Genomic DNA, 14,828 nt, shown 5'->3' with positions numbered 1-14,828 from the left:
ATACCCGATGATCGAAACCTCAGCATACTATGTCCCGTACACAAGAAAGGAGGCAAGACGGAATGTGCCAAAGGAGACAAGACGGAATGTTCCCATCGCATACAAGATATTCTTTGAGCGTACTGTGTGAAAGATTAAAACCTAAAGTCATTGGGATAATTGGGTCCTATCAATGCGGCTTTAGGCCTGGTAAATCCACCCTGGACCAGACATTCACACTGCGTCAAATCCTGGAAAAGACCCGAGAAGGACAAATCAACACCTACCATCTCTTTGTTGACTACAAAACAGAGCTGGCAAAGAAAGCAACGATGACACTATCGATATATAATTTTTTGACTGAATATCGATTGACATTTTTCCGATGGATATTATCCTAAAAGTAATTTTTTTTTGCAAAACTAAACAAAAATAAGCAATCCGACGCTGAATGTATCCTTTAAAAAAACATTGCGCCTATAGAGGGTGATTAGATAAAAATTTTGTACAATGATTTCTGTCATTATTTCCAATTGACTTTATTAACCATGGTTTTATTTGGTCTGTGCATTGATATTGCTTCTATATAAATCGATCTCCCGATTTTTCCTTCCCATTTTCGTTTGAAATATAGGTGGTGGGAAATTAACGATAGTATCCATACTATCGATATTTATTATTAAAACTATCGATATTCATTATTAAAACTATCGAATGTTGTGATTATCGATAGTTTGCCAGCTCTATTACAAAGCCGCTTTCGATACCCCTATACGTTCAAAGGTTTTCCAGTCATGTGTTAAATATCATCTCACGGTAGCTCTCACCATTGACAGTTACGTTACGATTCGCATCATCTTTGAAGAAGTACAGTCCAATGATGACACCAGCCTATAAACCGTATCAAACTGTGACTTCTTCGAATGCATTGGCAGCTCTTGCAATGCTTCCAGCTGATCTTCACTAGAAAATCGATAATTTTGCTTAATTACATACCCATTGAGCCAAAAATGAGCTTCGTCGCTCAATGGAAAAGGTGCGCGATAAACTTTCTTAACAGAGCACTCATTTTGATAATAATATTCAATAATTTGCAAGTGTTGTTCGTTTGTTAGACGATTCATGGTTAAATTATAGACCAAACTGAAGATGTTTGACAGTGAAACAAAACACGAAACGTGTACGAACTTTTCGAACCACTATTGCCAAAAAGATAATAGCTTAAAAATCACCCTTTTGGATGTTGTTCACTACTGAAAGTCCTGAAAAGCCATGGCAATGTCAGGACTTTGACCTTGTGCTGGATGAACGGCGGACTTAAGCTTGGTTTGTGGGGTTGAGGAGGAGTCATAGAGGGTTGAGCACCTATTGTGGGCCTGCCCGTGAAGTTGCGAGAGTAGGTGCAGGATTATGGCCACATAAACACCTATTTTCTTGCCTAGATTATTTTCATGTAAAAGTCCTTTCGCCATTCTTGACTACTAAAGCTTTAAATGGCACATTGAAGGGAACTTCTCCAGACCGCCTGGCCGTTTTGGCAAGCATGTTGGCTGTCGTAAATTTTATCAGTGTTCTTCTGCGCTTTTTGAATCTTTTGGGGGCGACACAATGGACCTAAGTTCCCTGAGTGAAACTGAACAGCAGCGAACACAATTTATAAAGTGTTTTTTTTTGAAGTTTATATTTTAGTGCGGCGAATTGAAAAATGCGTTGACATATCAAATTCTCTCAGCTGGATTGATGCGGCCACCTGATAATACGCCTTGCACTGGTAATTTATCCAGAACTTCGTTGTATTGGATAGATGTCATATGCATAAAATTTTCGCTTAAATGTCAAAAATTTTCTTTGAATAAAGAATACCTCACAATAGAGGGATTTCAAACGGTTTAACTCGTTCACATATGCGGTAGTTCGGCCCCAGGGCTTATAATGTTATACTGAAATACCTATCCTTTTTTTTTCTATTGTACATCTACATAGCGATTTGTTCCTGTTATACCCTCCACTACTACTAATTTCGTCATTCTGTTTGTAACTACTCGAAATATTCATCTGAGACCTCATAAAGTATATATTGGGTTGCCCAAAAAGTAATTGCGGATTTTTTTGAAGTAAGTGAATGCATTTTTAATAGAACTTCGAATGAACTTTAATCAAATATACTTTTTTTACACTTTTTTTCAAAAGTAAGCTAAAAATAACAGCTGATAACTGACAGAAGAAAGAATGCAATTACAGAGTCACAAGCTGTGAAAAAATTTGTCAACGCCGACTATATGAAAAATCCGCAATTACTTTTTGAGCAACCCGTCCGTCCGTCCGTCTGTCCGTCCGTCCGTCTGTCTGTCGAAAGCACGCTAACTTCCGAAGGAGTAAAGCTAGCTGCTTGAAATTTTGCACAAATACTTCTTATTAGTGTAGGTCGGTTGGTATTGTAAATGGGCCATATCGGTAGACGTTTTGCTATATATAGCTAGATATAGCTGCCATTTAAACCGATCTTGGGTCTTGACTTCTTGAGCCTCTAGAGGGCGTAATTCTTATCCGATTTGAAAAAATTTTTGCACGAAGTATTTTGTTATGATATCCAACAAATGTGCCAAGTATGGTTCAAATCGGTTCATAAACTGATATAGCTGCCATATAAACCGATCTTGGGTCTTGACTTCTTGAGCCTCTGGAGGGCGCAATTCTTATCCGATTGGAATGAAAATTTGCACGACGTGTTTTGTTATGATATCCAACAACTGTGCCAAGTGTGGCTCAAATCGGTTCATAACCTGATATAGCTGTCATATAAACAGATCTGGGGACTTGACTTCTTGAGCTTCTACAGGGCGCAATTCCTATCCGATTTGGCTGAAATTTTCCATGACGTATTTTATTCTTATTTTCAACAACTGTGTCAAATAAGGTTCAAATCGGTTCATAACCTGATATAGCTGCCATATAAACCGGTTTGGGATCTTGACTTCTTGAGCCTCTAGCTTCTTCTTCGTTTGTTATTCCCAAACCGTGAGGAATATCAAAAATCTAAAAATATAGTCTCCTCTTCAAAGGATCGTTTAGCTCGCCTGGGCGGCATCATCTTTATCATCATCTACCATTCATATTTTTCTTGTACGCTTTTTTGCCCAGTCTAATAGGAAAACTCTCCTCCCGTACCTCTTCAATGATGTTTCACACTTTCTTTCTACCTATTTTCAAACTTACATCTACCAAAAACATTTTAAAGTCCTAGTCGTTACAACGGATCCTCCTACAATTCATCTTCATGCGAGATATGGGTACAGATTATATCAGTTAATAAACCTTTGTGCCGACAATTACTATGGTTAAACTTAAAAATTCTTATTCTGGTGTTACGTCCTGTTGCATTCCAGTTAGACTTACCATTAAAATCCTCTCCATGTCAACATCATCACACATTTTAAATATTTCACAGCTTTTTAAAGTATTGCAAAGGCTATTGGTTAAATGTCTTCCCAGTAGATTATTCAAAATAGGTTTCTCTATGCTGGCCGTTCCTGGAAAATATTTTTAAGGTATTTGTTTTTTTTTCACGTAAATATAAAAAATTTTGCAATATTACACACCTTTGTGGACATCCCAAGGCACTGATATTATTTTAGCGGCACCCAGATAAGAACGAGCTTCCTCACTTTTACGAACCAAATAATTGCCTTAACGATTAAAAAGAGTACAAAGCGAGAAATTAATTAAGACACTCCATATTGTTAAGGTTTTTCTTGTACTTACCCAAAATTAAACCCCCCATTGATATACCAGTAGCTCCCAATTTATCTTTAGGTACACGCTTAGCCACATGCTTCACCACTTCTGAGAGATCTTCGCAGTTAGAAGCACAGTATAGACGTGGAGTCTTTAATTCAATGCCTCCCAGACCTCTGTTATTGAATACGACCACACGCAGGCCAACTTGACTCGCCGCCAAAACTAAGCATTTGATATATTCTGCCTGAGATTCGCCCGTTAAACCGGGCAATATAATGACACATGAACTGTCGTCGGTGCAACCTTCTTCCATCCAATCTAAGGCCACTTCACCACCGTCGACTAAGGTTAGAATTTCTCTGAAAGAAAATACAAAAAATAATTTAATAAACCAGTACGGAGAGGCAAAAGTCGGCCGGAGCCGATAGATATATATATGTATATGGGAGCTATATCTAAATCTGCACTGGTGCTATATCCAAATCTGAACCGATTGTTATGAAATCTTGCAGATATGCTAAGATCAGTAACAAAGCAATTGGTGCCAAATTTTGTGCAGATCGGTTGAAAATTACATTTATTGTGGCCTTATAAGTGTAAATCGGGCGAAATATATATAGGAGCTATATATTCAAATCTTAGCCGATTATAATGAAATTTTGCATATATGTTTCGATGAGTAACAAAACAATGCGTACCAAATTTTGTGCAGATCGGTTGAAAATTGTAGCTACTACGGCCATTTAAGTGCAAATCGGGAGCTACATATATATGGGAGCTGTATCTAAATCTGAACCGATTTTGATGAAATTTTGCAGATATTAAAATCAGTAACGGAACAGTACGTGCCAAATTTTGTGCAGATCGGTCGAAATTTGTTGTTACTACGGCCATATAAGTGCAAATCGGGCGATACATATATATGGGAGATATATCCCAATCTGAACCGATTTTGATGAAATCTTGCAGGTATGTTAAGATCGATAACAAAAAAGACCTGTACCAAATTTTGTGCAGATCGGTTGACAATTTTAGCTACTACGGCCATTTAAGTGGAAATCGGGCGATACTTATATATGGGAGCTATATCTAAATCTGCACCGATTTTGATGAAATTTTGCAGATATGTTAAAATCAGTTACAAAGAACCCCTTGCCAAATTTTGTGCAGATCGGTTGAAAATTGTCCTTACTACGGCTATTTAAGTGCAAATCGGGCAACACATATATATGGGATCTATATCTTAATCTGAACCGATTTCTATCAAAATCAAATGCGTTTGTCCTTGGGCCAAAATAGTGACATGTGCAAAATTTCGTCATGATTGGACAATAAATACGACCTGCACTTTGATTACAAAAATACATGGACTCACGGACAGACAGACGGACAGGCTAAATGGAATCAGAAAGTGATTCCGAGTCGAAACGTATAGTACCAAAGTGGTGGTGTAGGGTATAAAATGAAGTAATAACATGTTAAGTTCGGCCTAGCCCACGGTTTTCGGCTATATGGACTATATCTTGATATAGCCCCCATATGGACCGATCTGCCGATTTAGGGTCTTAGGCCCATAAAAGCCAAATTCATTATCCGATTTTGCTGAAATTTGGGACAGTGAGTTGTGTTAAGCCCTTCGGCATCCTTCGTCAATTTAGCCCAGATCGGTCCAGATTTGGTTATAGCTGCCATATAGACCGGTTTCTCGATTTGAGGTTATAGGCCCATAAAAGGCGCATTTATTGTCCGAGTTCGTCGAAATTTGGGACAGTGGATTGTGTAACGCCCTTCAACATCCTTCTTCAATTTGGCTTAGATCGGTCCAGATTTGGATATAGCTGCCATATAGACCGATCTCTTTTGATTTAAGGTTTTGGGTCCATAAAAGGCGCATTTATTGTCCGATGTCGCGGAAATGTGGGACAGTGAGTTGTGTAAGGCCCTTCGACATCCTTCTTCAATATGGTCCCGATCGGTCCAGATTTGGATATAGCTGCCATATAGACCGATCTCTCGATTTAAGGCTTTGGGCCCATAAAAGGCGCATTTATTGTCCGATGTCGCCGAAATTTGGAATAGTGAGTTCGATTAAGCCCCACGACATGCTTCTGCAATATGGCAGGATTGGTCCAGATTTCTAGATTTAAGATTTTGGGCCCATAAAAGGCGCATTTATTGTCCGATGTCGCCGATATTTGGGACAGTGATGTTGTGTAGGGCCCTTCTATATCCTTCTTCAATTTGGTCCCGATCGGTCCAGATTTGGATATAGCTGCCATATAGACCGATCTCTCGATTTAAGGTTTTGGGCTCATAAAAGGCGCATTTATTATCCGAAGTCGCCGAATTTTGGGACAGTGGATTGTGTAAGGCCCTTCTACATCCTTCTTCAATTTGGCTCAGATCGGTCCAGATTTGAATAAAGCTGTCATAGAGACCGATCTCTCGATTTAAGGTTTAGGGCTCATAAAAGGCGCATTTATTATCCGAAGTCGCCGAAATTACGGACAGTGAGTTCGATTAAGCCCCAGGACATGCTTCTGCAATATGGCACAGATTACTCCAGATTTGGATATAGCTGTCATATAGACCGATCTCTCGATTTAAGGCTTTGGGCCCATAAAAGACACATTTATTGTCCGATGTCGCCGAAATTTGGGACAGTGAGTTGTGTTATAACTTTCGGCATCCTTCTTCAATTTGGCTCCGATCGGTCCAGATTTGGATTTGGCAGCCATATAGACCAATCTCTCGATTTAAGGTTTTGGGCCCATTAAAGGCGCATTTATTGTTCGATGTCGCCGAAATTTTGGAGAGTGGGTTGTGTAAGGCCCTTCTACATCCTTCTTCAATTTGGCCCCGATCGGTCCAGATTTGGATATAGCAGCCATATAGACCGATCTCTCGATTTAAGGTTTTGCGCCCATAAAAGGCGCATTCATTGTTCGATGTCGCCGAAATTTGGGACAGTGAGTGGTGTTGGGCCCTTCGATATTCTTCTGCAACTTGGCCCAAATCGGTCCAGATTTGGATATAGGTGCCATATAGACCGATCTCTCGATTTAAAGTCTTGGCCCCATAAAAGGCGCATTTATAATCCGATTGACAATGAAATTTGACACAGTGACTTATGTTAGGCTTTCCGACATCCGTATCGTATATGGTTCAGATCGGGTTATTTTTAGATATGCATCAATATTTTTTTATACACAGTTGAACAATGACTTGTACTCATTAGTAGTTGGTCCAAACCGGAACATTTTTCGATATAGCTGCTATGGGGCATAAGGTATGCAATTTTCACCGGATTTTGACGAAAGATGGTTTACATAAATATATACCCGAGGTAGTGGGTATCCCAAGTTTGACCCGGCCGAACTTAATGCCTTTTTATTTGTTTTTTTATAAGAATTACTTCGTGTAGTTGCTCAAGAAGTCCAATCGGGAGATCGGTTTGTATAGGAGCTATATCTAAACATGAATCGATTTGGCCTATTTACATTCCCCGACGAACTACAACCATAAGGATTTGTGCGAAATTCCGATCGGTTACAGGACAAAATGTCATAGCGACCAATAGGGTCTTAGACCACTATTTTGAAATGTTACCAGTTGAGTAGTGTGAATGACTCTTAGAGAGATGCCTTAACGAAGGTTCATGCAGAATCTGCACCATTTAAGATAATAATCTATATCTACAGTGTGCTGGAAAGGCCGGGACCTCCATTGAGAAGGACCTGCACCAAAGTTTCAAGTATAGATAAAAAGAGATTTTCAGGATCTCGAATTTGGAGTTCTTCAGCCTTATCCACCCACCATATTTCGCTTCAGTTCACTGTCCCAAAAAAATTCACTCGACAAGACCTTTAAGTTTGGCTTAAAAATTCCTTCATTTCGATCAACTTCAGGCTTCTGGGATCTTAAGAAGTCTGATCGAGGGATCGGTACATATGGGACTTACGTATTTCTACTTAAGGATATATCTGGTTTGTGGTGTCTGGATGCATTTAACCTTCCACTTTTATGGATTCACAAAATCATATGGGAGATTTAAAATACCTACCTTCGGTAGTTGATGTTAGGTAATATTTGAGATCTTATGATACTGGCAAATACAGTTTGAGCCCTACTTTCGAAGCACCAAAATGTAGGCCAATATTTCATTTCTAATGTTGGTATGTTACGGTATAAAAACTTCTTAAAAGGTCCATCTGAGCAGGCTAATATGGGACGCTGCAAAAGAAAGTAACATTAAATTGATTTTTTCCCTTTTTTAGTACCAACAGTTTGTGGAAGTGGAAAAGTAAGCTTACCTTAACTACTTGTATTAAATAATATATGACATAACCTAAAATGGCAAATCCCCATAAATGAAGGCGGGGGATATTTGTCAAATAAAAAACTATTGAGTACAGCATTTCGATTGTTGTCTTGGGTTCTTACGAAAAATTGGCGTTTGGTGATCTGTAAATAAAATAAAATGAGAAATTATAAATTGTTATATTAGTTAGACGCATTGTGAATAACAAAAGACGCCACTTGAAAGTGTAGTAAACTTAAGAAAGGCTTACTAAAAGCTAAAACTTTTTTCCTTGAAGACAAAGACGGAAGACTTCAAAAGAAATATTTTATCTTTAATCGCTTTGTTAAATGGACAACACCTTCACTAATAACCTTCAATTCTTTCTTTTCAAAAAAAAAAACGTATTTTTAAGTATCTAAGTATCTTTAGTTTAAAAATCTATTATATAACCAGTAAGGAAAGGCAAAAGTCGGGCGGTGCCGACTATATAAGACCCTACACATACCTTACAATTATAAATTCGGACAATATATAAATATATATCTGTATGAGAGCTGTATCTAAATTTGAACCGACTTTCAAATAGATCGGTTGAAAATTGTAGCTACTACGGCCATTTAAGTGCAAATCGGGCGATACATATATATGGGAGCTATATCTAAATCTGAACCGATTTTGATAAAATCTTGCTGATATGCTAAGATCAGTAACCAAACAGTCCATGCCAAATTTTGTGCAGATCGGTTGAAAATTGTAGCTACTACGGCCATTTAAGTGCAAATCGGGCGATATATATAATGGGAGTTATATCTAAATATGAACCGATTTCGATGAAATCTTGCATATATATTAAGATCAGTAACAAAACAGTCCATGCCAAATTTTGTGCAGATCGGTTGAAAATTGTAGTAACTATGACCATTTAAGTGCAAATCGGTCGATACATATATATGGAAGTTATATCTAAATATGAACCGATTTCGATGAAATCTTGCATATATATTAAGATCAGTAAAAAAAAAGAGCATGCCAAATTTTGTGCAGATCGGTTGAAAATTGTAGCTACTACGGCCATTTAAGTGCAAATCGGGCGATATATATATATATATATGGGAGCTATATCTAAATCTGAACCGATTTCGATGAATTCTTGCAGATATGTTAAGATCAGTAACAAAACAGTCCATGTCAAATTTTGTGGAGATCGGTTGAAAATTTTAGCTACTATGGCCATTTAAGTGGAAATCGGGCGATATATGTATATGGGAGCTATATCTAAATCTGAACCGATTTTTATCAAAATCAATAGCGTTCGTCCTTGGGCCAAAAAAGTCGTATGTGCAAAATTTCGTGATGATTGGACAACAAATACGACCTGCACTTTGATTACAAGAATACATGGACTCATAGACGGACAGACGGACATGGCTCAATCGAATCAGAATGTTATTCTGAGTCGATCGGTATACTTATCAATGGGTCTAGGTCTTCTCCTCCTTAGCGTTGAAAACAAATGCACACACTTATAATACCCTGTACCACAGTGGTGGTGTAGGGTATAAAAATGGAATTGTTGCGCTTTGTTTGATTGTCTGTTCCGTATAAACTCAAAAACGGCTGAACCGATTTTAATGAAATTTTCACAGATGGTAGAGTTTGGGCCTCCGGTGAAAATAGTGTACTAAATATTTTGATATCCGAAGGGGGGACGGACCCTCCCCAATATCACAATTTAAAAAAACGCCAGATCTCGGAGACTCGTGCACCGAAATTTTGTATGCCATCTGATGGTACCTCAAAAACACAAAATTGGTATAAAATTTTAGGGTCAAATAACCTGGGGGAGGCCTCATCCCAAAACCCACCCGGACGGACATGTTTACCGACAGGGACAATATGGGTATCAAATGAAAGGTATTTAATAGTAGCGTACGAACTTGGTATACCAATTTCGCCTAAAATGTTCGGAGGGTCCCCCACCCCCAAAAAAACCCCTAGCTGAACTCTTTTACCGCTTTGGGCAATATGGGTATCAAATGAAAGATATTTAAACTAGAGTACAAAACCGACATAAAAATTTATTCCTTAATATCTGAGGGACCTCCCCAAACCCCAAAACCCCCCGCAAGGACATTTTTACCGATTGGGACAATATGGATATCAAACGAAAGGTATTTAAGAGTAGAGTACGAACTTGGTACACAAATTTCGCCCAAAGAGTTCGGGGGGTCCCCCACCCGCCAAAACCCCCTACAGGATTGTTTAACCGCATTGAGCAATATGGGTATCAAATGAAAGGTATTTAGCAGTAGAGTAAAAATCTGACATAAAAATTTATTCCTCGTTATCTGAGGCTAAAACCCCCTGCTGGGCATATTTACCAATTGGAACAATATGCATATCAAATGAAAGGTATTTAAAAGAAGAGTAAGAATCTAATACAAAAATTTTATTTCTTGTTATCTGAGGCGCCTCCCCACCAGCAGGGCTTATTTACCAATTGGGACAATATGGATATCAAATGCAAGTTGTTTGGAAGTTAAGTACACATCTGCTATAAGAATTTGGTCCAAGGCAATTTTGTCCAATGTCACAAAATGGGTACCAAATGAACGGTCTTTAAAAGTTGACTACGAATCTGGTACAGATATTTGGGATAGAGTCTGGGGCCGGCCCAACCATTAAATACCCTTCAATAGGACGTGTAGTTCGAGCGAGATAATATGTGAATTAAAAAAATGGTCTATGTCAGTAGAGTTCGAATCTGATGTTGATATATGGTTTCTGGGTTAGGGAGAGGGGGAGGGAGAGGGGGGAGAGCCCGCCCCCATCCGATATCCAGACAAACTTACACAATCAGTGAAAATTTTAACAAAATCGGTTCAGGCGTTTTTGATTCTACGAAACAAACAAAAAAACCGAGTCCCATATAGTCATGATGGGTCATATGCCCATTTAAGGCGTTTTTGGTGGGTAGGGTTACCCCCTATACTTCGATCTGATTTTGTATGCCAGATTCGTAATCTACTCCCGAATACCTTTCATAACATGAACTCCCAATATGTCTGTTTGGGAATTTTAAGGTTTGGGGCGGCCCAATGGGTACTTAGACCCAAATTTTAATATCATATTTGTATTCTATTTTCCCATGCCTTCCATTTGATACCCATATTGTCCCGATCGGTCCACTTTTAATTGTGGGTGATGTTTTTGGGTAAAGGGGGAGGGTCCGCCCCCTTCCGAAATCGACAAATTATAAAACCTATTACTCCTTCCTGACCACATTCGCAATCTACTAACGAATACCTTTCATTTGAGTCCCATATAGTCAGGATCGTCCAAAAAAACCTTTTTTAGGTGGTTTTTGGGTTGAGGCGGCCCCCGTTACTTGTACCCAATTTTTAATACAAAATTCGTACCCTACTCGTGAATAACTTTTATTTGAGTCCCATATTGTCCCGATCGGTCCATTTTATTTTTGGGTAGTACTTTTGGGGTAAGGGGAAGGGTCCGCCCCCCTTCCGATATCAAAAAATAATATAGCCGATGTCAAAAAATTATATAGGCTTGTAATTTTTACTTTAGTCTCTCTTAGGCTGATATGATAGTTACAAAAGTTCATCTGAAATCCTATATCGAATTACAGATATGCTTTTCAAAAAGATTCGGCTAAGGCAGTGATATACAATACTAATTTAGTAAATCTGGTTTATTTACAAAGTATTTAAACATTCATTATAAAACGCCTCTATATTTTACCCATTTTTTATATTACTTTACGTGATATTAATTAATATCGGCGAGCTGGAATATAAATTTTATAGAATGGTCCCTTAAAACTCGTTTAGAATTGAAATGACGCACGTTTGTTATACACAGATATAAATTATTTGTCTCAACAAGTTTAAAGACCACAAGAATTACTTTTCTTAATTTTGACTTGACATACTAAATATTAATTTATTTTCGATGTTCACGATGTGTGAAACACCACACTCACAGAAAAAAGCCTGCTGATAGTAGCAAACGCTGTCTGCTGACTGTTAGTTATTCAGCAGTAGTTCTGCTGTTTAAGCTAAATGTTTGCAATTTCACAATAGCGGCATGAGAGTTGTGTGGTGAAAATGACCGCTGCTTATTTTTTATGATGGTAAAGTAAAAGCGTGCTAAGTTCGGCCGGGCCGAATCTTATATACCCTCCACCATGGATCACATTTGTCGAGTTCTTTTCCCGGCATCTCTTCATAGGCAAAAAAGGACACAAGAAAATATTTGCTCTGCTATTAGAGCGATATCAAGATTTGGTCCGGTTCGGACCACAATTAAATTATACGTTGGCGACCTGTGTAAAATGTCAGCCAATTCGAATAAGAATTGCGCCCTTTGGGGGCTCAAGAAGTAAAATAGAGAGATCGATTTATATGGGAGCTGTATCAGGCTATAGACCGATTCAGACCATAATAAACACGTGTGTTGATGGTCATGAGATGATCCGTCGTACTAAATTTCAGGCAAATCGGATAACAATTGCGACGTCTAGAGGCTCAAGAAGTCAAGATCCCAGATCGGTTTATATGGCAGCTATATCAGGTTATGAACCGATTTGAACCTTATTTGGTACAGTTGTTGAAAGTCACAATACGTTATGCAAAATTTCAGCAAAATCGGACAGGAATTGCGTCCTCTAGAAGCTCAAGAAGTCAAGTCCCCAGATCGGTTTATATGGCAGCTATATGAGGTTATTTGCCGATTTGAACCTAATTTGGCACAGTTGTTGGAAGTCATAGCAAAACACGTCGTGCAAAATTTCATTCCAATCGGATTAGAATTGCGCCCTCTAGAGGCTCAAGAAGTCAAGACCCAAGATCGGTTTACATGGCAGCTATATCAAGTTATTGACCGATTTGAACCATACTTAGCACAGTTGTTGGATATCACAGCAAAACATGTCGTGCAAAATTTCATTCCATTCGGATAAGAATTGCGCCCTCTAGAGGCTCAAGAAGTCAAGACCCAAGATCGGTTTATATGGCAGCTATGTCAGGTTATTTACCGATTTTAACCTAATTTAGCACAGTTGTTGGAAGTCGTAGCAAAACACGTCGTGCAAAATTTCATTTCAATCGGATGAGAATTGTGCCCTCTAGAGGCTCAAGAAGTCAAGACCCAAGATCGGTTTACATGGCAGCTATATCAGGTTATTGACCGATTTGAACCATACTTGGCACAGTTGTTAGATATCATAACAAAACACGTCGTTCAAAATTTCATTCCATTCGGACAAGAATTGCGCCCTCTAGAGGCTCAAGAAATCAAGACCCAAGATCAGTTTATATGACAGCTAAATATATCAAAACATGGACCTATATGGCCCAAAATTTCAAGCGGCTAGCTTTACTCCTTCGAATGTTAGCGTGCTTTCGACAGACGGACGGACATGGCTAGATCTCCATAAAATGTCACGACGATCAAAATATATGTACTTTATGGGGTCTCAGACGAATATTTGGAGTAGCTACAAACAGAATGACGAAATTAGTATACCCCCATCCTATGGTGGAGGGTATAATGAAAGAGAAAAATCTGATCGCAAGCAAGTTAGACAAAAATTGTATACATAAAAATGAATTTGTGTTTGTTTGTTTGATCCGGCTGAACCGATTATCTTGAAATGTTCACAGAGTGTGTAGGTTGGTCTAGAATGAAACATAGGCTATATAATTCTAATTCTAGTATAGGAAGGGGGCGGAAGGGGAAGCCCTTACCCCAAAAGTACCATCCAAAAATAAAAGTATATCGATCAGGACAAAATGGGATTCAAATGAAAGGTATTCAGGAGTAGAATACGAATTTTATATTAAAAATTGGGACCAAGTACCTGGGGGGCCGCCCCAGCCCCAAAACTCCTTAAAATAGGATTTTTTTAACGATCATGCCAATATGGGACTCAAATGAAAGGTATTCGGTAGTAGATAACGAATATGGTCAGTAAATAGGAATAGGATTTATAATTTATTGTGACGGAAGGGGACGGACCCTCCACCGTTACCTCAAAAACACCACCCAAAAACAAAAGCAGATCGATAAGGACAATATGGGTATCACATGAAAAGTATGCGGGAGTAGATATCGAATCTGGCATACAAATTTATGTCGAAGTATTGGGGGTCACCCCACAAAAACACCCAAATATGGCACATTACCCAATCACGGATATATGGGACTCGGTTTGTTTTTTCCGTTAGACAGAATCGATTTTCTCGAAATTTTCGCATATTGTGTAGGTTGGTCTGGAAGAAAACATAGGCTATATAATTTTTCGGTATTGGAAGGGGGACGGACCCTCGCTCTTATGCCAAAAACACAACCCAAAATCAAAAGTGGATCGATCGGGACAATATAGGTATCAAATGAAAGGTTTTGGAGAGTAGAATACGAATATGACATTAAAATTTGAGTCTAAGTACCCATCGGGCCGCCCCAACCCCAAACAGACATAATGGACGTTTATTTAAATATGGGGCTCAAATGAAAGGTATTCGGGGGTAGATTTCGAATCTGGCATACAAAATCAGATCGAAGTATAGGGGGTCACGCCAACCCTCAAAAACGCGTTTAGATCCATTATGACTATATGATACTTGGCTGAACCGATTGTATACGTTTGTCTGGAAGGAAACATAGGATATATAATTTTTAGATATCGGGTGGAGGCGGAACCTCCCCCTTACCCCAAAAACGCCACCCATATCCGAAAGTGGTTTGATGGGCACAATAAGGGTATCAAATGAAAGGTTTTGGGGAGCAG

At 38.7% G+C, this 14,828-nt stretch overlaps 1 protein-coding gene across 2 annotated transcripts in view; it reads right to left on the bottom strand.

The window, feature by feature from the left end:
• LOC106085385 (phospholipase ABHD3) overlaps positions 1 to 14,828 on the bottom strand; it is a 38,071-nt gene that overhangs the window by 5,647 nt on the left and 17,596 nt on the right. For both annotated transcript variants that reach the window (XM_059370114.1, XM_059370115.1), the window contains exons 2-6: positions 8,031 to 8,181; positions 7,781 to 7,950; positions 3,742 to 4,076; positions 3,579 to 3,665; positions 3,376 to 3,509 (exon numbers count right to left, since the gene is read on the bottom strand). In XM_059370114.1, coding sequence (XP_059226097.1) covers positions 3,376 to 3,509; positions 3,579 to 3,665; positions 3,742 to 4,076; positions 7,781 to 7,950; positions 8,031 to 8,135 — 831 coding nt within the window. In that variant the 5' untranslated portion in view covers positions 8,136 to 8,181. The remainder of the gene's footprint in view (positions 1 to 3,375; positions 3,510 to 3,578; positions 3,666 to 3,741; positions 4,077 to 7,780; positions 7,951 to 8,030; positions 8,182 to 14,828) is intronic.

This window comes from Stomoxys calcitrans, chromosome 5, assembly GCF_963082655.1.
Source record: "Stomoxys calcitrans chromosome 5, idStoCalc2.1, whole genome shotgun sequence".
NCBI classification, from domain to species: Eukaryota; Metazoa; Arthropoda; class Insecta; order Diptera; family Muscidae; genus Stomoxys; species Stomoxys calcitrans.
Note: the sequence above shows the minus strand (reverse complement) of the source record. Positions and strands in the feature narration are given on the sequence as shown.